General features: G+C 32.5%; 2 protein-coding genes and 1 long non-coding RNA gene across 3 annotated transcripts in view; all 3 read left to right on the top strand.

Moving 5' to 3' along the window:
* LOC108917064 (TBC1 domain family member 19) overlaps positions 1-783 on the top strand; it is a 13,096-nt gene extending 12,313 nt beyond the window's left edge. The window contains exon 9 of the mRNA XM_018723498.1: positions 522-783. Coding sequence (XP_018579014.1) covers positions 522-783 — 262 coding nt within the window. The remainder of the gene's footprint in view (positions 1-521) is intronic.
* Positions 784-6,530: 5,747 nt separating this feature from the next.
* Positions 6,531-7,061, top strand: LOC108917451. The gene is made up of 3 exons (XR_001964801.1): positions 6,531-6,807; positions 6,873-6,947; positions 7,008-7,061. It is a non-coding gene; the product is annotated as an uncharacterized LOC108917451 (long non-coding RNA).
* Positions 7,062-7,114: 53 nt separating this feature from the next.
* On the top strand, positions 7,115-22,416 carry LOC108917831 (formin-like protein 7). The gene is made up of 10 exons (XM_018724596.1): positions 7,115-7,193; positions 7,247-7,879; positions 7,937-8,035; positions 8,091-8,177; positions 8,227-8,283; positions 8,343-8,590; positions 11,415-11,563; positions 11,646-12,040; positions 18,160-18,537; positions 20,688-22,416. Exons 3-10 carry the CDS (start codon positions 7,954-7,956, stop codon positions 21,431-21,433), a joined length of 2,142 nt encoding a protein of 713 aa, XP_018580112.1. The 5' UTR covers positions 7,115-7,193; positions 7,247-7,879; positions 7,937-7,953; the 3' UTR covers positions 21,434-22,416.
* The last annotated feature ends 2,960 nt before the right edge of the window (positions 22,417-25,376 follow it).

Genomic DNA, 25,376 nt, shown 5'->3' with positions numbered 1-25,376 from the left:
AAATTGCTCATCAAAATTTAGCTGTGTATACCAAATTTCATTCATTTATCACAACGCGATTGAGAGATATTGCAAAAAAATTATTTCCATTACTCCCTCTACAATGGGTCCCTGTGCCCTTAGGAAGCATTTCCGGACCCATGTTCATATGAACTTTTTTACTTAGTTTTGATCATAGAATCGGCCTGTTCAGGGTTGGCAGCTAATTATGAGACACCCTGTATAAGTAACGAACATAAACGATACAATATTATACATACAAGTATAAATAGTACAAAAAAATGAGCATTGATGAATATAATAATGTAATATACCAGATTTAAAAGTTCATTCTTTTGTTATTGGCAGAAAAGTAGACTTCTTGTAATCTTCCGAAACTAATAAACACTGACTGAGAAATCTATATTGTGTTCGACTCAAACCCGGTTACAACGGCAATAACGTTACTTTTGCGAGCTACCACATCACTCGTTATTACAATTAGAATAACTTTGCTTTAGGGAATTTAAATTTACTTTCAGGTTGAGGGTGGTTATAAAATGGATGATGCGAGGCTTTAGCGGCCATTTGCCGCCCGAGCAGCTTCTGACACTATGGGACCTAATCCTTGCATACGATTCGTTAGAAATCATACCCCTTTTGGCTGTGGTGATCGTCATTTTTCGAAAAGATAATTTAATGAAAGTCAGCACCCTCCAAAACGTCGAGGCTGTCCTCGCTGACTTATCTTCGATAGCAGTCATACCCTTGTTACAAATGGCACTTATGAAGGAACCACACTAGTAAGAATAATGTTAAATGTGGACTTGTTAATTTATTTAAAATATGTTTTTTATGTTCCCAATAAATATTTTAATTGATTAATACGAGATTTTTTCTTTGTCTAATCTATCAAGAAACCAATAATGAATTTACAAAGGGGTACAAGCGGTATCTTGAAAAAGCGATGGTATCATCAGTAACACGCAGCCCTCCCTAAATAAAAGGAGAAACACTACGAAAACATATGAAATACGGATTTTTAAAAATATTTCCTCTATTACATACTGTGTCGACGTGGGGGATCAAATTATAACCTTGTGTATACAGGGTGTAACTTAAAGGTTGGGAATAAATTAAAAGGTGGAATTTTTGTTTTAAAAAATAAATATTTGTTATATAAAATTATGCTCTACGAGTTTTCTTTTCCAAGCTACGGGGCGCTAAAAAATTTCAAAAATTTCAAAAATTTAGGTTTTTAGTATCATTTTCAATGCAAAAATCTTTTTTCAATGCCTATTTGACCATGTTAGGTGGCTGAGTCAAAGCATACTTCATGCATGCACTTCAAAGCATACTTTTTGTTATTTTTAATTTCCTATGTTAGCAGTGGGAAAAAATGGTATTTACAAAAGTTTTATTTACGGAAAAATTACAAGAGCTAGAAATAAAACGTAAGAGGGTAATTTTGTTTAAAAAAAAGTGAATCATAAAAAATAATATAAAAATGTTTTTACCAGTGGCGTACCACAATTTTCTTCGAAAAACCTTACGGTACAATTCGTACGCACGCCACTGAGAACAAAGTCAATTTCTTTCCTGTTACTAGTGGATTATCAAATTAAGCTAAGGCTAAAATTTCATTCCATTATCTTATAATGTTCGAAAGTTATTGGAGAAAAACTAAATTTTTTGATACTTTTTAGCACCCTGTAACTTGGAAAGGAAAACTCGTAGAGCATAACTTCATATGAGAAAAATATATTTTTTAAACCAAAAAAATCCACCCTTTAATTTATTCCCAACCTTTACGTTACACCCAGTATTGTGTAGATAAATACAGGGCGTCCAGAAAAGTCATGTCAAAAATGAAGGGGTATACAGAGGAGGTCAAAATAGATGTAGTACTTCATATATTTTTTTTCCTATCGGGTTTCGTTGTGGAGTTAATCACCTTCAAAGATTCACCAACATTTTTACAAAAATGTTAATATCGCATTTTTGATACAATAAAGGTCTGTTAATAATATTCGATTTTCTCAAAAACGGTACAAGATATCAACTGATATACGGTATACCTTTTTTTAAGCAAAGTGAGAGAGGAATCGAACTATGAAAGAAAAATGCCAAATTTGGCAACGCTGTCAAAGATGTATAAATTTAAATGGATAAGTTCGTCTGCTCCTGTATAATCCAGGCATATTGAATATCAGTTTAAACTTGAAATTTAACATTACTATGGTAACAACTTAGAAATTGGAATTTGTTTTTCAAACTTCTTCCTTTGAAGGCTAATAATTCCATAATAATAGGAAAAAATTGTATATGAAGTACTACATCTATTTTGACCTCCCCTGTATACCCCTTCATTTTTTTCATGACCTTTCCGGACACCCTGTATATAAATTAAAACCTTTTTCGTCCTACTGTTAGGATTGCCAACTTTTAATTTCTTGTTTTCAGAACAAAGTTGCTAAAAATTCAGAACTGAGGTGAAAAATTGAGAAAATTTTTTTGCCTTATGAAATAACTAAAACTGTACTTCGTAGTAAAACAAAAAAATAGAAATGCATGGAAAATGCATCATATTTCGTTATTCGTAATTTATCTACCACAAAAGAAAGGTGCAAATAAACCAATATAAAGTAAAAATATGTTCTTCGGTTTGAGATCAATTAAAAATGTAAATATTAAAATATACATAATATAAGAATACAAAAATATCCTAATTATATTATAATGCGTAATGCGTGAGAAAAAATATTCACAATTAAAATTTCTATCCATATAGTATGGAACTTTCATAAGGTATGTCGTTTTTAATTTGGATGCCACGTTTTCGAAATACAGGGTGATACAAATAAGATTTTAAAAACGATCTTTATTCATAACTCCTTTGCTTTCTAACACGGTGAGTTGAAATTTTGCACCTGTTTATAAGATTATACCATCAAACTTTTGACCAATTCTTATTAAAAGAAATAGAAGCGCAACCAGAGGAATGGATAATAATGGTACCAATTGATCCCCCCTGCATCCAATCTATTCCTACACACCATTTTTTATATGAAATACATAGTTTGAATGGATTTTATTTGTTTTTGAAAGAATAAGTAAACTGAGATTTTAACATTTACAAAATACAGTTTTGTAAAAAATAAGTTGAATATTGTTGCTAACAAAAATATACTTTTGTGAATAGACAGACTTCGAAACTCACATAATTTCAAGGAGATATACTAAGAAGTAAAAAATATTTCAAACTTCCCGCTAAAGATGTATGACAATGCTTCCCAACATAAAAATCAAATGTTTGAAAAAATTTATAGAAAACTTTGTGTCTGTTCTATAAGTAAACGTGTTGAATAAGATCTTAACATTTTACAACTTTTGTAAAGCTTCCATATTAAAAAAATAAGAATATTTTTCTACGTAAGAACGTAAGGACGTCTCGTTCAAAAAAGCTCTCCGATCGCATACTTATTAGTCTGTTTCAACAGACAACACATAATTCATTTAAAATTTAAGGGAATTTCAAATTTCCCGCCAGAAATCCCTGATGATGTTTTCTAGTTTAAAAACCGAAACGTTGTTCAAATAATCAGTCAACATCATCAACCAACTTCATCTGCTTAAAGAAGCATAAGTTCTCTGAAGGTATATTCCATTTACTGCAATTGTCATTTTTCAATTTTCTTAAATAATCTAAAAATCGTCAACCGCGCAGCTAAACGAACCTCTGCAGCGATGACTCATCAGTACGGTGACGAAAAGTAACGAGCGCTCGACTCTCTAGACGCTGCGCGCGCAGGCCGCTCGATGTCGTCACAGGCTAACCTTGACGGACGAGTTGATTATATTGGGAACGAAACGCCGACACGAAGCGAGCAATGGGACGTGGCACCGGTCGGCTGAGACGACTCTATATTTATTTCCACCGCCTGGCAACAATCCAAAGTAGACTACGCGTATGTCGAGGTTTGCTCACTTCAAAAGCCGCTCAAGGTTTCTCGACACGATACGAACCACTGGATTAGAGAGAGATGAAATATGAAATGTGTGCTGGTGATGCGTGGTTTTCTGAACTCCTGTTAGAAGGATTAAGAATGTCTTGCTTGGTAGGCCATTTCTATATTTTTTTCCAAATTGAAGAAGGAGATTTATTTATTTTTAGAAACAAAGTATATGGGTACTCCTAAACTATGAAGCATGCCTGTTTATACTGTTTCAAAATATATACCTACTGATTAACTAAACCAATAACTGATTTGTCAATAAATCATCAGAGGCACGGGCAATGAAGTACCTACCATACGATTTCTTTTATGCATTAATTAAAAAATCATTTATGAACATTAAAAGAACTTATCCTTATTTTCTTTCACAAGTGTTATATTTTGTACATTTTCCAACTACCAATTAACATATTAAAACTAACATTTCTCTCAGTATGTAAAAAAATGAAAAGTGGTAGGCAATTAAAGAAGTTTATACCTTTCCTGGAATTCGGCCCGATTGATGTGCTTATAGTAAATGGCAATATGAGTAAATAGGTAAATATATATTCATATGGCTGTAACCAAGCTCTTACTACATAGAATATCAAATTTTTTTATGTCAAAATTAGTCTCTTCTATTTATCTGTTATCTCTGGCGCAAAATTTTGTCAAGGATTTGATAATACCCCAAACTCTTCTGGATTAATTGGTACACTAGCAAAAATTAAAAACTGCTCAAAAAATATGTTAGCCAAAAAAACAGTGAAACTAGAGATATAGCAAACCATTTGCAACATGGAGTGATTAAAATTACAAAAGAGTTGAATAGTATTTTGCTGAACTTGAAATCAATGGCTTTGGACCATTGGTATGGCTTTTTCTTTGAACCTAAATAATCCAAGGAACTATACCTTTAGAAATTAATATCTAATTTCTAAAAATACTGAAATCTGTAATGTTGAAGCAAAAATATGTACATATTTTTATATTACGCTTTATCATCATTGCGATTCAAAAGATTTGATCCATCAAAATGCAGTTTACTAGAAAAATGTAAATAAAAGGTCTATAAATAACACTCACAACTGACAAGATATTTGAGATTTTTAAATTGGTGGGAGTCGTAGAAACAATTTAAGAGAAAGTCTAATGTTCTAGAGCATCAAGAAAAAAAAGGAGAATCTTTCTTTTTTATAAGACTTTGCAAAAGAAAATAATACAGGGTATCGAAAATAATATGATTCTTTAAAATATACTATTAAGATGGGAGATCCGATCCCATCAGGACAATCTCTAAAGCAGACAGTGATAACTTTTTGATGTGGATTTCAAATCAATTTGAAAAAAATATACAACAATCAGAAAAGATGATTTTTTATTCGAAACGAAAATTACTGTCACATATATTCATTTTCTGTTAAATTTTGATTTTTTCAATTTTTTAAACATTACAGCAAAATCTTACAATTTGAAATTTATCCCTTTTTTATTTTTTCTCTGGCAATGGTTATTTAAAATATTTAAAACCTGAATATCCATTTAATTTGGCTTTAAGGGTTAACCTGAAAGGTGTTTGTAGTTTTAATTTTCAATTTTGAAAAATACAGGACCGTTCCTTTAATAATGTTTCACATTTCTCTACAAACTACTGCGCTTAGTCCGATTAAAAAGACATTAAAAATAAAAAGTAAATTCACATCTATTCAAAATTTTTAATGATTATTCATATAATGAGTGAAGTTTTGTTTAGATACAAGATTAGTACTCAAAAATTTCATATTATTTTTTCTGTGTAATCAGGACCGCAATCAGGGGGATAGAACTTATAATTTGATAAGTAAAGCACATACAATTATCTATTTTAAATTATAAAAAATTCATCAGTAATTAAGTTTGGGGGAGCTGAAGTGAAGTGAAAATTGTCTTAAAAAAAGTTCTTTAAAGTTCTTCGGCTTCCTTATGGCTGCGCCACTGAATCAAAATACACAGATCAAAATTATTTTAAAGAAAACTGTTATTTGATGTTTTGACATTTGTAATGAATTGAACGTGTGCTAAAAGTTGAGAGAAGGTCAAACACTTAACTAGAACCAAAACTCGGTACAAAATTACAGTTGTTATTGAATTCTTAAATGAAAAGTCAAAATATTAAAAATTTCAAAAACTGTCAAAATATTTTTGACAGCTGTAATTAAAAATCGATTATTTGAGGTCATTGTTGTTTATAACCATTTTAACAATAAAGGTAATTATAAATATCATACATAAATATTAACCTTTTTAAATTAATTATAATTTTCAAAATTAATATTCCTGCCAATCAAATTGTCATACCGCCATTTTGTTTCTGCAGTAGCGACATCTTTGTGACTGATCTGTGACGTCACTTTTATAGTATGTTACGTCACATCGCACTAATGATGGAGAACGACGAACAGGTCTACGACATACGTGCGGAATATTGTTTGGGAGCATTTTAGTCGATACTTGTTTCCGAAACCGAAAACAACTACTAAAACGCTGCTTATCCCGCCATTTCTAGAATTTTGTTACCACATCACCGTTGCTCCCTGCGCCTGTCTTTATGAAATGCAGTGTTACGAACCTGTACATTGAATTAATGAACTCTATGCAATTTTCTTGAAATTTGTTTTTATATCGTGAAGTTAATGTCGGGTAATGCTAAAAATCTAGGGAAGTACTGTGTAATATAAATTATTGTGAATTTTCTAATGTGAAGTGACAGGTCTATTGTCACTTGTGAAATGTAAACTTACCATAAATTTATAGGTGGTGAGAAAGATAACCTCAACATATAAAATGGAAACAGGTAATTTTTTCAAATGATGTATAATGTTAAATAAACTAAATATATCTATTTTTTTTTTATTATAGAAACTTTAAGCAGCTATGAGCAACCTCAAGATAAACATATTTTAGATGATGTTAATCTTAACATTCAAAATCATGGTAATATTTGAAAATGCAGCCCTGTATATTTTATAAATAATCTTTATTAATCATTTTTAGATGACAACTCAAATTCATTGCACAATAATGATATTAACGAGGCAGAGTCAGGTATATTTACATAAATAATTCTATTATTTAGCAATATAGGTTATGTTTGTTGTTTGGTATTTACTAACAAATTAATTATTTGTCATGTATTTTTAGATATTTCTGCAGAACCAGTGAGTTCTTCATGCAAGAAAGGCAAGTATAATGATATTTATAAATTTGATATAAATTTAACTTTAATATTGTAGATACTGAGGAGAATTGTGATGAGACTGTTTCTAGTAGTGAGAATAAAATAGATAGTGGTAGCAATTTAGAAGATGAAAATGAAATTAGTAACACTGTTAGTAAAAGTATAAATAGCCCTAATGTCTCAAGTACCAATTATGAGGAAGAAGAGGAAAAAAATCATTTAAGTGATGAAGAGAGTTCCTTAAAAAATGATGAAGAGAAACATGATTCACCAAATAAGGAACATGATGAAAGCATAGAAAATGTGTCGGATACTGACACTATTTATACGAAAAATGATTCACAGGAACGTGAAGAAAATGTGGATACAACAAACAGTCCGAAAACTAGTGAAGACAAAAGTGAAGCCGTTGATCCACTTGAAACAAATGAGGAAGGCAATAAAGACAGTAATAATGAATTAAATTCTGTTAATGAAAAAACTGAAGATCCCGTTAAAGAGATTGCGGAGGAAAATGACAAAGATAAAAGCAGTGAACCTGATGAAGCACCAGAAGAGAAAGAAACAGCTACAGAGGAAAAGAACTTAGAAAAGACTCCTAGTGAAATTTTTCCATTATTAAAAGAAACTTTGACGAAGGAGAAGAAAGATGATGGCACTGAAGATAAAGAAGTAGAAAGTGAAAATGGTTTGTAAAAAATTTTTCATACAATTTTTTTTTTAATTAATGTAAATTTATTTCAAGGAAATGAAGAAATAGACATGGATGATGACTTTGATCCCTCCCTGCTATGTCCTGATATTGCAATGGAAGTTGATGAAGCACCAGTCATAACCACCACAGGTATTTTTATTTATTGAGTAAAGAATGTTTTTTTTTTTATTGAAATGTTTCCCAGATAATGTTCCCTCAGATGGTAATAAGAGCCCACTGCTCTATGATCCTGTGTATTCAACCTATGTGGACGAAATGACGGGAGCTGAAGGTAAACAACATGATCTGTTTATATTCTTTAATAATTTATGTTTTTACAGTGACTTTTAATTTAACACCTGAGGAGCACCAAATGCGGCAAGACAATTATGGAGAAAGTAAGTGAAATAATCACCGAAAACCAATTTCTATTTTACTTGATGTGTTATATTTTTAGAAAATCCTATACAGTTCACAAAAATCCATTGTACTGCCTGCAATGTTCATCTGGGCAGTGCATTAGATGGCCAAGGCAATCGATTCGTACACCCCCTGTTAAAAGTGCTGATTTGCAAAGATTGCTACCACTTTTATACTAGCGGGGAATTTGAGAAAGACGAAGACGGAAGCGAACTTTATTGCCGTTGGTGTGGACAGGGTGGGCAGGTCATGTGTTGCTCTGCCTGTGAAATGGTTTTTTGTAAGGTAAGATATGTATATTTTTTTAAATCCATTGTGTTGAAATTGATGTTATGTTGCCATTTTTTTTATTTTTGTTGTAATTAGAGTGACAAAAAATGGTGATGAAATATATGGCCTTCTAGGATTCAACCTTGCTTGTTTGTAAAATCCAGTAAGCCAAGGAGATTTAGAAAAAACTCTTTGTATTCACCAATAAAACGCCATTTCATCAGAAAACTGAGTATTTATGCAAATTTTCAATATCTTAGGCGTATTTTGATGTTTGCTCTTTAGTTTTTTAATTCCATTATGTGGAAATTGTTGGTCATTTTTTGTTTTTGTTTTTTTTTTTGTGGTAAATAGAGTGTGCCCCCCGTTAGGGATTCAGTCCTGCTGGATCGTGAAACAAAATCTGCCATGATTTTAAATCTGTAAAATCTACAAAGCCATTGGAAATTTTGAAAAAATCTCCTTGTATTGGCAAATAAAGTGCCAGGTTCTCAGAAAGCTTAAGTATTTATGCAAATTTTCAATGTCTTAGACTTACTTTAATGTCTGCTAGATTTCAAATTTCTTCTCATAAAGTCCCCTTTCTGTATGACATGATAAAAAAGTTATTGAGTTGATGTCCCTTACCTAGTTTGAGAAAAATTTAACATCAAGCAGAATATCAAAGTAGGCCTAGGTCATCTTTTTGTACATATACTGTATACCACAATGCTGCGGAAAATTTTCTAGGATGAAAAAAACCTCAGTTACCATCTCCTCCACTCATTGGCTGAATAATGACTGTACCTTCAAATTATTACAATCAATATTCTAATGATTTATAATTATTGCAATCAATAGTATAAAGATTTCTTGGATCCGATCAGCCATTGTAGACTTATTTCAAAAAATGTATTTTTGACAGAACACATTTATCACCCTGTAACTTTTTTTGCAAAGCATTTTCAGAATCATGGACATCAGAAACCTTTTTGCATAAAATAATCATTACCTGTCTTGCATTTAAGTTTATCATGATGTTTAACAACACCCTTGTATATTTGCATATGGGAACGTGCCAGATTGTTCAAAATAGCAAAAACAATTTTGATAAACGTGGGTCACGAGTTTAGGTAAAATGTTGCCCAATCTTTCTTGGTGTGATTTTTTATCTTTTTTTTGAGGCCGAAATTTGAAGATTGAACTTTTTTTACACAAAAATTTGCTTTTACTTTTTTTATTAATATTTCCCATCAACAATTAAATAGTTGGACAGTTTCTCTGTAAAAAGGTCAAAATTTTAAAGTTGTAGTATTAAATAAACAAAAAAATATAACCAACAAAGATGGGATGTTTTTACCTAAACCCATGAAAAAAAAAGTTTTTTTCATAAACAGGAAATTTGAAAAATTGGAAAAAAATTGAAACATTGAAAAAAATACAAATTTAAGACAAACTTGATGAAATACTAAAATAATATTCCAAATACATACACATATTTTTCTGGAATAAACCTTAATGACTATGAAAATAACATTTTAATAAAATATATATTATGGATAGGGATGCACTTAAATTCAAAATTAATGGAACTCATGCATAAATTAACAAAAGGTAAATATAATATATAATTTAAAATAACAAATTCTAGTTGTTCGCAAGTAAAGAACAAGAAACAAAATAACTAACTTCAATAACTAAAAACAAACAACAAAAGCAAATAAAAAAGATATTAGAAAAAAACATTTGCTAAACTCAAATTAGCTTCTTAAAGGAGAACTAATCTGATTATTTCATTAGTAAAATAATTCCTAAAATTAATTTTTTTACTTCTAATGATTTTACCAGCACTTATTTTTTCTGGGAATGTAAACCTCTAAAAGAAATTTCATCTTATATTTCACAATTTAAGCACCTCCAGTCACATAGTTATAGAAACCTTTTTTATTTTTTGATGTTCTATAACAGGTAGACTTTTGTTTATGCAATTGGGACACCCTGTATTTGTACATACACGGGGAAATGAACATATGAGTCGAAGGACCAAAAAAATATATACAGGGTGTAGCGCTTAAATGTGATACAAGCCTGTAGCTGCTTTATTTTTTGACCGATTTAATTTTTTTTTAAATGTAGGATAAACAAATATCTAACTGTAATGCTGCTGTTTTTATTAATGCAATTCATGGCCAACTAGGACGCGTTTTTTTAACGTCAAAACAGCTAATCGGTATTAGCTATTTTTTCCCAAAAACAGATTACGTATTCTCATTCAGCATCCCTTGAAATGTCTTGTCACCAAGTTTCATCAAATTCGATACATCTTCAGACGAGTACTAGTTAACCGTGTATTGCATTAATAAAAAACAGCAGTATTACAGTTAGATAGTTTTTTTATCTTACATTCCATAAAAAAATTTTTAAAATCGGCCAAAAAATAAAGTTACAAGCTTGTTACAAGTTACAAACTTGTTATTACATTTCGCGACATCATGGAGTGCTCGCCTGAAGATGTATCAATACCTAATCTGTTTTTTGAAAAAACAAATCGCTGATACTAATCAGCTGTTTTGATTTCAAGAAAACACATCCTAGTTGACCGTGAAATGCATTAATAAAAACTGCAATATCACGGTTAGATAGAATTTTTTTAGCCCACATTCCAAAATGAAAATTTTTGAAATCGGCCAAAAAATAAGGTTACAGGCTTGTATTACATTTAAGCCCGACACCCTGTATAAGGAAATTTTGAAGGAAAAGTTACATATTATTTGTTGGAAATCTTATATTTTATTTTACAAATCTTAACAAGAAGGTTACTTCCTAAATTACTGAAGTGATGCATTAACATTTATTTTAGAAATGCATTCGCATCAATTTTGGCCGGAAAAAACTAACTGAAATTAGAGACAGTGATGACTGGTACTGCTTCCGATGCAATCCAATCCAACTAACACAGCTGCGGGTCCATTGTGCAGAATTTATGGAATACGTGAGACGAGAAATTTCGTGAGTATAAGACGATTGTTCCTCATTGGCTATACTTTTCGCACTTTCTCGAAAACTGCCTTCAACCAGCTTTTAATTTTAGTCGGGCAGCGACACTGGAGAATGCCACATCATTCATGACAACCGATTACACACAATGCTGCCTGGCCCAAAAGAAGAAATATGTGGATCCGAATATGCCCGAGCAACCGAAAAAGAAGAGGAAAAAGTGGGTTGATCCAGATTACGACCCAGTAATGGATCTAGTCGATACCTCAAAAACGAATAATGTATCTCCCGAAATAAAAGCTTCCCCATCGGCTAAAGTCGTACCTATATTGCCCAAACCGTCAGATCCAAATCTTAATGCGGGAGTTGTTCAGGTTACGCAGACTGCTTCACCTGGTGGTATATTTAAGGTGGGGAACACGACGTTCAGGCCTAGGGTGTCCACACTTTCTCAAGTGAGACCAACGCTGCAGCCGGGCATTTCAACAGGTAAGATTCTTAGAATAAATTACAAAATCTTTATGAGAGTTACTTCTTTGAAGTAGTATGTTACATAATTACTTTACATTATTTTTTTATCTGCATATGCTCGAGTATCTATACAGGGTGTTTAAGTGGGGGATAGTTCTTTAAGAGGTAGGAATATGCGTTTCCAAGAATGCTAACCTGAAATTAACATTTTTTAAATCAAATAAATAGTCTTATCTACACCGGCAGCTCTCGAACTCAGTCGTTTGGTGCGCTTATCAGTGTTTTCTTTTTCCAAAATTTGAAACTTTGTTGAATTATTTAAATCTTTCCTCAAGGGTATTTGTAATTTTTTATTTCTGATTTTCCAGCCTTTTATATAATCTCCATGTTCATCTCTTGTAATATATACAGGGTGTCTCATTAAGGTCGGCGAGGTACGATATTAAGGAAAGTATAGGCTCTAGAACTTCGGAAAAAAAAATTTTGATGAATAAATCAGCCAAGAGAAATCGCTGGATATACTTTTCAAGTTCGTAGCTCGGCCGCTAGGGGGAGCAATCTACATACCAACACGAGATAAAGCATGAAAAGACCTTTCCAACGAGGTATAACACTTTGGGCTTTTGATAAGTCAATTCTTCAAAAAATGCGTTTTTCTGATTAAACATTAGAGGCTTCCCCTACCCTTTCTCTTGAGAGATAGAACAAAATGTCAATATCAAAAGTTATGCGCAATGAATCCGGCTATCCATATTTGTGCTATTTAACACGTTGGCTACCAAGGGAATATTTGAATTTCAACCTCAGAGACCAAGCATACATTTTTACATGAATGTAACTAAAATTGAAGTTTTTATTGATATGTATATGTATAAAATATTAATATGGGGTTCCTTTGGGATATTTTGATCCGGCTCACATATGTGACACTGGTCTATAATGGAAACAATTGCTAAATGGACCAGTGGCTCATATATGAGACCTAAAAGAGTGCAACAATTTTGAGTGAAGTATTTGTTTTTCAGCACTTTTAGAGGTAAACAAAGTGAAAAAAAACTAAACAATATATTTCCAATTCATTACATAAATAAGGAATGGCCACTTAGAATTTCTATGTAAAAAAAAGAAAAATGAAAAGATAATATTTCAGAAGGAAAGTAGAGTTAGCCTTCATGGTATTCTTTGAAGCAGGGGTCTACACATAGTCCAACAGTCTGTCCATTTTTGTAATTACAATCTCATCACAGACAAAAAAAGTTTGACTTTTCTTTTTTTGACTTATCTTTTTTTTTTTTTTGAAGAACAGATCTTCTCAGTTTTCTTAGGGTAATGGTTCTTTTCTTTTGGCATTTTATTTGTGGGTGAAGTAATGGCACGTACTTATCTCTACTTTCAAAAGATCTGAGACTACCATAGTCATAAAAAACAAAATACAAAACAACACTTGTTGATGACAATATATCTCCAGCAACGCAAGCTACACACAGACCATGTGTCCCATATATGAGACGGGCATTTCTATAGATCGTGTTAAAATCGTACTCCGCCGTTTCAGACCGTTGCACTTTAAATGGATATTTACTTACACACGATTGCTGGCTCATATATGAGACGGTGGTCTACCTGAAAAATTGTCGTGGCTCATATATGAGACGCTTGGTAGCGAACGTGTTAATATACCTGAATAGTAAACATTTCTGAGAAAAATTCAGCTCTATATTTTGATATGTAGATTGCGCCTCCTAGCGGTCGAGCTACGAATTTGAAAACTATTTCCAGCAATTTTTTTCGGCCGATTTATCAATCAAAATTTTTTTCACAAAGCTCTAGGACGTATACTTTCTCTAATATCGTACCTCGCCGACCTTAGTGGGACACCCTGTAGAAGTTAACATAGCATTCACAAGGTATGCTATAAATGTAAACAAAAAAGCAACAAATTTAAGTAACATTAAAACACTTTTTCAGATAATATAGTTTTTTCAAAAATTTTGCGAAATATTGATCAAAATTCGGTCAATATTAGAATAGATGAACACAGAGATTACATAAAAAAGTGGGAAACAATAGTATATTGTGCAATAAGTGTGGTAAGTTGTATATTGCCCACGAGAGCGGAGTTGAGCACACGAACAAAGTGAGTGCGCTCATCCGCTCAAGTGGGCAATAGACAATCGCACGAATTGCACATATTATTTTTTATTACAAATGCAATAAAATCTTAGAGTCCAGTGCGAAGCTCCGATGAGTACCACATATTTGCGTGTTTTATTGGCAATTCGCGTGCGACAAGTAAGATTACCGCACGCAAATAAATAGAGTGGGCAAACACACAACTATTATGTTTTAAATAATAATAATAATTTAAAACCTCATAGACTACAAAAGTTGAGAGAAGTAGTAATAATAACACAATAATACCTCCATAATATCTCCAGCTATGGAGACATAAACAAATGAAATATAAGCTGTCAAATTCATTTAAAATGAAAGGTCAATTGTAATTTCAAAAACGAAAATAATTTTTGGAACGTTTACTAAGTGAAGTCATATAGTGTGTATTTTTCTTTGTCTGTTCTTTATCGATGCGAAATTTTTGGTTATGCAAAAATAATTTCATAATTAACAAAGCGTCAAAAATAATTTTCTAAAATCAAGTTTTGCTATATATTTTTTAAAAAACAATAGAATGCAAACAATTTATACAGGTAAGTCTTTGAGGGTGCTAAATACCTTATTGTTTTAAATTTTTCATCATCTGCTGAAGGTGTGGTACTACCTTTCTCAGTGAAATTTTATGATATATCTTTTTTGAGATTAGGTTCTTTGTAGGTTATGTTGTATACTATAATGTAAAATTTCATATTGCAACTGTTTTTGTTAAAATCGTTTAAAATGCTCGATGAAATTAAACCTATTTAGGTTGTTACTTTTGTATATTTTTGCATCCCTAAAAAGTTATTGGTATTAAAAAAAAAAATGTTTTTCTATTTCATTTTAAATAATACCGACATAATTTTTTAAAGAAGCAAAATTATACCAAGATAACACAGGCTGACAAAATTTTACGAAATTCCAGAACCAGAGACCGGATCTAGTGTACCCAAAGGATGCGCTGATTCTGAACCCTAGGTTCTCGAGATATTCTAACCTAAAAGTGCAAAAATCGCGGTTTTTCGCATATTCAGTGTCAGATTACAACGTGAATTATTATTTTTTTTCTAAAATCGCGTTAAGTCATCTAAAAGTACCACTCTTAGCGTCTTACCCTTCTAAGCGCACTTTGATATTTTTGAAAATCTTTTTTTTCCATAGAGATATATGATGTTTAGTATTTCAGCGATTTCGTTACAACGTTGAAATAAACAAAATTTATCCAAAAACCAGGTATAGAGTACTTATATGTTTCTTGAGTTGCTGAATTTGAAAACACCGGCGGACCTGTTCCATAACTTCAATATTTCAAGATTTTCTAACCTAAAATTGCGAAAACACTACTATATGAAGCAGATACTTATGTATACACGTATATACGCCATAACCTGCGACGCGAAACCCACGACAGGTAAACCTAAATGCGCAATAACCCGCGAGGGCTAAGCCCTCGACAGGTAAAGCTAAATGCGCCATAACCAACAAGGGCTAAACCCACGACAGGTAAACGTTAATGCGCAATAACCAGGCGCTAAACCCACGTCAGGTAAACCTAAGTACGCTATAACCTGCGACGCTAAACCCACGACAGGTAAACCTAAATGCCCAATAACCAGCGAGGGCTAAACAGCGCACTAAGGTTAACCTCTAGCGGGTTCTGCGCATTTAGGTTAACCTATCGTAGTTTTAGCCCTCGCTGGTTATTGCGCATTTAGGTTTACCTGTTGTGAGTTTAGCATCGCAGGTTATAGCTTACTTAGATTTACCTGTCGCGTGTTTAGCTCTCGAGGTTAACCTGCCGTGGGTTTAATTCTTGCTGGTTATTGCGCATTTAGGTTAACATGTCGTAGATTATAGCGCATTATGATGAACTTGTTATGAGCTTAGCATGCGAATATAACAGCGTGTATATGTATAGTACAATCATATTCGATGCAAAGTAATAAATCATTGCCTGTCAAGGGAACCAATGAAGTACGCCTTTAAGGGTTTTACAAATTGAATAATTTCTTTATACATTATGAAGGGACGAGGGGATCAGTTCAGGTCTGGCACCCTTGTTGCTACAAAAATTCCTTTATTCTCATAAACTATTTATTTTAAATGTAATTTATTATAAATCCAATTTGTTTCCTAAATTCCACATATGTACTACATTTTACCTCTGTACGCGCCACTGTTGTTTACTTCTTTTTTGGAAGCGCTCCCTAATTGACGGCAAAGCTCGCCAGGTTAGTATTTGACGTATAACCGACCAGTTCGTACACTCGATGCACCTGGGCGACTACAGCTACTACCAGAACACAGTGCGTATGCAGCGGTATTTCAGATTTTACATTGAATTTCATTTTAAATTTGAAATGATTTATCTTACGCCTCCTAAAAATGATGACACAATTTATCTTTGATAAAAGGCCGACAATTTTTTGCTCTACTTTGCATCGTATACGATCCTACTATAAGTATCTGCTTCATATAGTAGTGTTTTCGCAATTTAAGGTTAGAAAATCTTGAAATATTGAGGTTATGGGGCGGGTCTGCCGGTATTTTCAAATTCAGCGACTGAAAGAACATATAAGTACTTTATATCTCGTTTTTTGATAAATTTTGTTTATTTCCATGTTGTAACGAAATCACTGAAGTACTAAACTTCAATCTATCATATCTCTATGGAAATAAAAAAAATTTCAAAAAAATCGAAGTGCGCTTAGAAGAGAAAGAGTGGTACTTTGAAATGGTTTAACGCGATTTTAGAAAAAAATTAATTCACGTGATTTGATCCAGAATATAGCGAAAAAACGCGATTTTTGCACTTTTAGGTTAGAATATCTCGAGAACCTAGGGTGATGGGCCAGTTCTGAGCTCGGATTCATAATCAGCACACAAAAATCCTTCGGGTACACTAGATCCGGTTTCTGATTTTGAAAATTGTCGGCCTGTGTAATTTAATCCAAATCAGTTAATTTCATCTAAGGAACTTAGACGCAGTCAGTTGCGTTTTTTTCAAAAACAATGCTTTTCTGGCAATATTAACAAGAGTGTCTTTTCTTGGGTAAAATGGAATGTTGTATAATATACATTCACTGTAAAAAATTTAACCTCAAAAAAAATGTGGTATAAAATGTCATTGAAATAGGTCGTAGTTAGCAATTTATAGCAATTATCCGAAACTAATAACATTGATGTATTTAACAGTCCAAAAAACCAAACTACCAAATTTTTTGCATTACTTTGTTTTTTTGGAAAGATATGGCCAAAATTTTATTTAAAAAACGCCCTGTACGTTTATAGTTTGTCCAGTTATTTTTATTTTTCAAACTATTCTCTACACCAGCGGTCTCCAAAATTTTAAGACTTGCTGAACCCGGCCAACATTTCGATTTTTTTGAGGAATCCCCACACCTAAAAAAATTTTTGAACACATTTTTTACTAATTATATAATATTTTTATAAATACTAGGATTAACAAAATAAATATTCCACTAAGTAAAAATTGAACTAAGTCTAAATTTTAAAGTAAATATTTATTGGATAATTAAAAAAAAGAGTAAAGAGAATGCTTGAATATTTTACATAATTGTGTTGAAATCAGGTGCTATTGTCGTAAGTTGCAATTGCATTTCAAATTCTGCATTAAGCGTATCGCGATACTTTGTTTTTGTTGCTACATACATCTTGTTAAGCTCTTATAGTAACTTATACGCGTGTACTTATAAAAATAATAAGTTTTAAGTAAGAGTATAAATTTTTTTGAAATTTGTAGTATCGATATTGTTAATTTCAAAATTTTGAATTTTTGACTAAGTCGCAGAACCTCCAGAAAAGTCGTGGGGAACCCCAGGGTTGCACGGAACACAGTTTGAATACCGCTGCTCTACAACAAATATTTTTCTTATCAACTTATAAAATTCTCTAACCTTTTAAATAAGCAAAAATAGTAAATAATCATGAAGTGACATACAAGTTTCTTTGTTTCATTGTAGGAATACGCCTTCAGACTTCCAGCCCAGGCTACATCAAAATCATGCCGAGCGGCATACGTGCCACCACTCCAAGGCAACCCGCCCAAACGTTTGTTTCCAGCTCGGTAAGGGCCCAGCCGTTCCAGCAGAGACAAATACGGCCAGGTACCAGCACTAGCCCCACCATGAAACACGAGTGGTTCGAAAAAACTGTTCGTGCCGCTGCCCGCGTAAATTCCAATCTTTCCTATACGTTAACGCAGCTGAACAGGGCTCAGGCGACGGCGAGTAGTGTCGAGGCTTTGGCGGTCGTCCACAACAAGCTGCAGGAAATACTGAGCACTTCCATCAATTCCTTGATCCAAATAAGGAAGAACTTGAGGACCGAGTTCATAGCAGGTATGTTTTATGACGTAGATTTTAAGTCTCTTCTGAATTAAGTATTTAAAAAAGTACGCTATTCGCAGACATATCCGGAAAGGATTAACATGTCAGATGTAATGAATATGAGTGTATAAAGATGTGTTCTTCGAAAATTAGACACTAATTGGCTTATAGGGCATTTACGTGAAGCGGACAGCAAAAAAAAAGTGAAGTTCTGAAATTTGTTCATATTCGACTTAATTGTACTTCTAGTAGGTATGAATGTGAACACACAATTTTTTTTGTATGATATTTATTTGCTAAAAGAATTGTCGTAATATTTTATAATATTAAATGTGGCATTTTAAAACTCCTGGTGTATTATAAATGTACTTTAGGCTATATTTTAAAATAAGAAAAATAAAAAACATCGGTCGAAGTTACTGAAATTCTGATTTTTTTTTCCAGTATCATTTTATAATTAAAAAGAACAGTAAATTTTCTATATAAGTTGCCATATTTAATATTATAAAATAAATTAGTTTAATTCGAAAAACTATTTCCGAATAATACGAATTTCAATTATGACAATTCTTTAGACAAATAAACGTCATACAAAAAAAATTTGTGTTCACATTCATACCTACTAGAAGTACAATTAAGTCGAATATGAACAACTTTCAGAACGTCACTTTTTTTCGCTGCCAGCTTTACGTGAAATGCCCCTTATTTAAAAATTACAACATTGTGATTCGAGTGTCTAGAGACACAATACACTATGCTTTAAGGCTCTTGTCATGCGCAACTTAGTTGTCTATTTCCAAAAGTGGCTAAATCCATCTAGTCATTTTTTACCTCAAGACAAAACGAATTAGTACATGATGATGCACGAACTGTCAACAAAAATTTTTGTACCATAAAATAATAAAAAATTCAATCATTACAATGTATGTAAATTCAAAAAGATATTGAAAATTATAGGGGAGATTTTTGCAAAAATTGTTTGGATTTGACCGGTTTTGAAAGTAAGTTGTAAATTTAGTTGGTTTTGGAAATAATTTTCCTTGATTCTATACTATACAGGGTGAGTTTTTTGCGATGTTTAGTGTAGGGATCTGGGAAAGTAACAAAGATACAAAAAAGCTTACATTAGGAAAGATGTGCACTTTTATGATCCTTATTAAATGTTATTTTTATTTTTTGAAAAAAACGTCGTGGCTGACTAGATATTTGGAAAAATCCGAATTTGGCCAATTCCTTCAGATGCGTGTAGCCCCGTTGCTATTTATTTTACAAAAAAAAATTTAAATTACAAAGTTTCAGGTTTTTTTTAGTGTTAATATGACAGTGTGATCAAATTGTTCGTGTATACTTTCGTTTTCAAGTATATAAATTTTTTTAATGTAGACCATAGTTGGCTGTGAGCTAGAAAAAAATGTCTGTTTTATGCTTTCCAACGATATAATATTTGGTATTGTTCTTTTGAAAAATGGGAGAACTGCAGCTGTTCTTAACATTTCAGTTGCTCGTTGATAGCTGTGAAAACAATCGAAATGTTTACTAACAACACTTTGGTTACTGTAGCATTATTTGACAGTTACTTTCCTTTCTTAAAAGTTGTTTCAATTGCCAAAGACAATGAATATTTCAAACGAGAAAAAGTGTGATATTATTGAGTTATAATTTTATTATTTATACAGGGTGTTCGGAAATAGTGGTACTTCCCTTTGCGGGTAGATTTATCGACTCAAATTAAGACAAAAATTTCATATAAACATGGTCCGCAAATCCACTGTACGGGAGGTAGACGCGTTTTGAAGATGACTTTAAATAAATGAGTTTTTGCCAATAACTTTTAACTGCTTTAAAGGAGAGGGATAAGTTTTGGACGATAAGTTACTACCAGGAACATGATTATTTGAGGTTATTAGTTGATCCAGCTTATAACCCATGACGTGCAAACTAGGGGGGGGGGGATGTCCACATTTTTATTAAAAAAAAAAATTGATGGTGATAAGTTACTACTAAAGTGCAAAGAATTATTTGGTAGTACAACAACAACAGTAATTAATATTTGAAAACATAGATAAATTTATTTTGTGTGGAAAAAATTCAAAGGAAAAATTGAGAGTAACACTTTCAGATTGCAGCAAGACCAGCAATTCTAAAACATTAACATTTTCTAGGTATCAAAAATATCAGATTTCCACCGAAACCACCTCAGCCACGACCACTGCCTTCGACGTCGGCTCAAGACGACGACGTAATTTTTGTAAGTCCTACGACTTCGCCTGTACCCCCACCACTTGTTACATCAAACAGTCTCATAGCAACGAACAACCTCACACCATCAGTATCCTTGTTAAATTCACCAGTTTCTTCAAAGAAAAATTCTCTTCCTATAGTTCCCACCACCACTTTACAACCGATTCCAAGTACTAGTAGTAGTGGCGGCAGCGAGGAGAAACCAAAAGTGTTCCTCAGAGTGAAATCGCTATCTGCATTACAAAACGTTCCCTCGGAATGTATAACAATACCCGACGACCCTATACCGCCACCCACACCTCCTCCTCTAACTGCCATAAAGCATTTCGAAGACGTTACTATGATTGAAGATAGTCCTGAAAAGAATGGAGACCAAACATCTAAAGAAAATATTGTAAACGACACAGTTACTGAAAGTGAAGAGAAGAAAAGTGAAGCTGAACCATCCAATACTGAAAAAAATTGTGATACAACTGAAGATGTGAATACGAAGAATATTAGCGATGAGAGAAATGAAGAAATGACGTCATTGACCATGAATGATCTTCATTCTTCACCTGGCCTGATGAAGATGTTCAAGATCAAAGTTTGCCTCCAAAGATCTGAAGAAATAGATAAGCTAGTTAGGAATAAATTTGGACTTGTCAATGGTGACACTTCGGAATAGTGTAGGTATTAAAAGTGTGTTAAGAATCTTAAAGGATAAAGTTCCTTGGTGAGAGCATTGCCTGTATATAAAATGCAGAAATGGAACGCTTGTAAGGATTTGAATGGGGTGCAATAATGCGGTTCTGTTTTTATCCATTGGAGACTGCTCTTAGGGTGGTTTAATGTTTATAACTATTTCTGAGACTTATGTGTTACGTGAGAGTACTCTTTTTTTCAATGAGCGTAAGCTCTAAAATATGTTGATATCGTAGTTTATTTTATAAATATAAATCATGTTTTGTTTTTAATAAAAATTATGCCTATACGAAATATTATCGAATTTTTATTTTTCTAAAAAAGAAATAGACAATTTTTTTTCGGGATTTGTCTAGGAAAATAAAACACTAAGTGTGCTGATTTAAAAAAATATTTTTTTCTTCTAAAAATCACCACTTTTAAGATCGATTTATACCAGGTGTCTCATTTTAATTGATACACGTAAATATTTCGTTCGATTTGACCTTGACCTCATCTTGAAGATCAATTGAAGGTCAACTTCGGAATTTTAAATGGCACCCCCTATTTTTAACCTTGGAAATGGATTCAACAGAAAATTTTACATCCGGATGTGATGACAACTTTGACCTTGAGGTCATAACGAGATTAAATGATTTGTCGCCCTTGAAGCAGCCTGGGAAGAAGATGTTTGATCTTCAGAATAGATGGCATTTACATCAAGGTACTCAATCACGACCTTCGATTCGTCCTTGACCTCCACTTTGTCAAGGTCATTTGAAGGTCGACTATAACAATTGCAGGAAAAAATAATGCTACAAATGAGTGAGGGGAGATAAAAATATCTTGTTACTCAACGAAGGTATAACTTCGCTTGAGAATTGAAAAAAGAGATATCTGAGTACATTACAAAGTAAAACTGACTGACGGTGAAAAATTGAGAAGAAATAATATCACAGTATTATTTGTGAGCCATTGAATTACGTTAGTATTCTGGATTTAAATCTTCACCTGATCTTCAAATGAACTTTTTATTTGATCCCTTACTTTGCAGCGTAATTGGATACAAATTTACCGTTTTCCCAAGATTTGATCTAGGTAATACACGTCCTGTCCGAAAAGAAAAGAAAGTGAACCTTCAAATTCAATCCCGAACATCTTTCGCAACATTTGTAGACATGAAGGTCGATTTTTATAGTTGACCTTCAACTGACCTTGACAAAGTGGAGGTCAAGGACGAATCTTGATTGAGTACCTTGATGTAAATCCCATCGATTCTGGAGGTGAACATCTTATTCCGAGGCTGCTTTAAGGGTGACTAATCATTTAAACTCGTGACCTTGACCTCAAGGTCAAAGTTGTGATCACATTTCCAAGGTCAAAAATAGGGGGTTCTCTTTATAATTCCGAAACTGACCTTCAATTGACCTTTAAGGTGAGGTCAAGGTCAAATCCTAGGTAAGCATCTGGTTTCCCCCCATGAACTGAACAACTTTTACTGTAGGTCATTTTTCGATTGGTGGCTTTTCTTGACGAGATATTTACGTGTATCAATTAAAATGGGACACTCGGTATAAAATAGGTATTTTATAGGTATCTGGAAGTGGTGGAGATTTTTTTGATTATGTTTAGACCTGCACCTCCAACAAATTTGCTGATGCATGTCTCTTCAAAAATAATGTAACATTTCAAAGTATACAAAAGTAACTGGTTGAATTAATTTAAAATTTTATTTTGTTTTTGACTCATCGCACTTTCATGCAAAAATTTCATATTCTTTTTTATAATATTTAATAATTTTTTCAGATTTTTTCACAAAACTATTTCATAACACTGTTTATTTATGTAAATAATAGTGCTGTTCTGTAATTTTCTCACAGTTCTATAAATCTAGTGATAAAAACATATGACAAGATATATACGTAACGTTTAAAAAAATGTTTGCTTTTCTATGACTAATACTTCTTGCAATATATGTTGCTTACATTTACTAAAAAAAATTGTAAATGTTGAAGAATACAGAATAGCAGTATAAAAGTACCATTTACAATATATTTTTAATATTTCGAGAAGGGGTTCACTTTTCCCCAAAATTGTAATTATTCTGTAAATATTTTTCATAAATTTGTTGCAACAGCCTTTCAAGAGGGCTCTATAGCAAATAGGCAACCAGCAATACATTTTTATAGATTTTATTACACAGTTTGTCTAAATATGAATTAATGTACAAATAACAGACTTTCCCCCATTTTAACGTAGATTTTCTATAAAATGGAGTTAGTTTGCAACACGCATTACTTTTTGGTGTAAAGAAATTTGTAATTTACGATGCCGCTTGTTCAAGAGCGGCAAATTACAAATTTCTTTACAACAAAAAGTAATTTGAGTTTCAAGTTAACTCCATTTTATAGAAAATCTGTTATTTGTGCGTTAATTCATATTTAGACAATCTGTGTAATAAAATATATAAAAATGTATTGCTTAAGTCCACTGTTTATGAAGATTTTGAAAAATTTATCTCATTCTGCATTAATTGTATTGTTTTTGTATGTTGTTAAATTAACAACAAATAAATGAGTTATTATTCTACAAAGGTTTTCATTTCATTTCATCATTTATAATCAAAATGTATTTAATTGATAAATATACACACAGAAAATTCTAAAAACTGAAACTTCATATTAGTGATGTATCGCGGACATGTCAGCTGAACATGTCCGTCGGACACGTGAAAAGTGGACATATCCTGAGGACACTTTTCAAGATTGAAAAGTTGTACGCGCAGGGTTCGTAGTGGCCGGAAAAACCGGGAAAAGTCAGGGAATTTGTTATTCTTCATAAAAAACAGGGAATAGTCAGGGAATTTTAAAAATATTCATGAAAGTCAGAGAATTTGATGTTTGCAACTGGAAATTTTGAGAAAGACGGCCCTGGGTTCTTGAAAGAGAAAACTATTTGTGGTTTTGAAACCTTTATAAGAGGTTGTTAGGGTGTAAAAAAGATTATGGAGTCCAGTCGAGAAAAAATTTAATGCATAAACACCAATTAGTATGTAAAAATGAACTACAAATGACCTGGATTTTTTTTTGTCAGGGAAAACCTGGAAAAGTCAGGGAATTCTTTATTACTTTTGAACTATGAACCCTGTTAATAATTAATACACAAATAGTTTATAAATGAAGTATGACGCCAAAATCAACAGTTTGGTTATTTTTTTGAATTGAGTAAAAATCATTATAAATGTAACTTCTGCTCAAAAACAACTTTTAAGATTTCCAATAGGATGGAAAAACATTTAAATAAGTGTATTGGCTGTCCGGGGAAAATTAGAAACCAGTTTATAAAAAAGTGTAAACGTAGGTAATAAGTAAAATATATTGACATATTCATTGGAATAAAAGTAATATTTTGCTTTGTGTACCCTCAAGCAGTGACCTGTGAAAACATGACGTCACTCATTGGTGCTTTATTAGATGCAAGGACAAAAGTACTTTTCTCGACATGTCCGTAACACACTTTTTCGAAAAGTGCCCATCTCTACTTCATATTAAGCCAAAATATGCTGAGCTAGTGGTTCTTAACCTATGGTCCGCGGACCCCTGGTGGTCCGCCTGCCTCCCAAGGTATCCGCGAAGCTTTTAGGAACATTTAATCACTATTAACAACTAATTTGCACTTTCTTATGCCGGAGTGTAACTTATTGTTTATCTTTCCAAAATTTACATTTGGTGTACAATTTAAAATTAATATTTCAAACCCATTGGGACTTATTCTAAGCAAGTAACTGGGGATTCGCAACAAAAAAAAAATTGAAAGAAGGTCCGCGATAAACAAAAGGTTAAGAACCGCTGTGCTAAGACATTCATATCCCACCTCCTCTAAATGTCGACGCTCTCTGAAGATGTTGCTATGATTGAACAAGTCACAACCGTAGAAAAGTTCTGAAA

This window comes from Anoplophora glabripennis, unplaced genomic scaffold (assembly GCF_000390285.2).
Source record: "Anoplophora glabripennis isolate ALB-LARVAE unplaced genomic scaffold, Agla_2.0 scaffold3, whole genome shotgun sequence".
Lineage (NCBI taxonomy): Eukaryota > Metazoa > Arthropoda > Insecta > Coleoptera > Cerambycidae > Anoplophora > Anoplophora glabripennis.
Note: the sequence above shows the minus strand (reverse complement) of the source record. Positions and strands in the feature narration are given on the sequence as shown.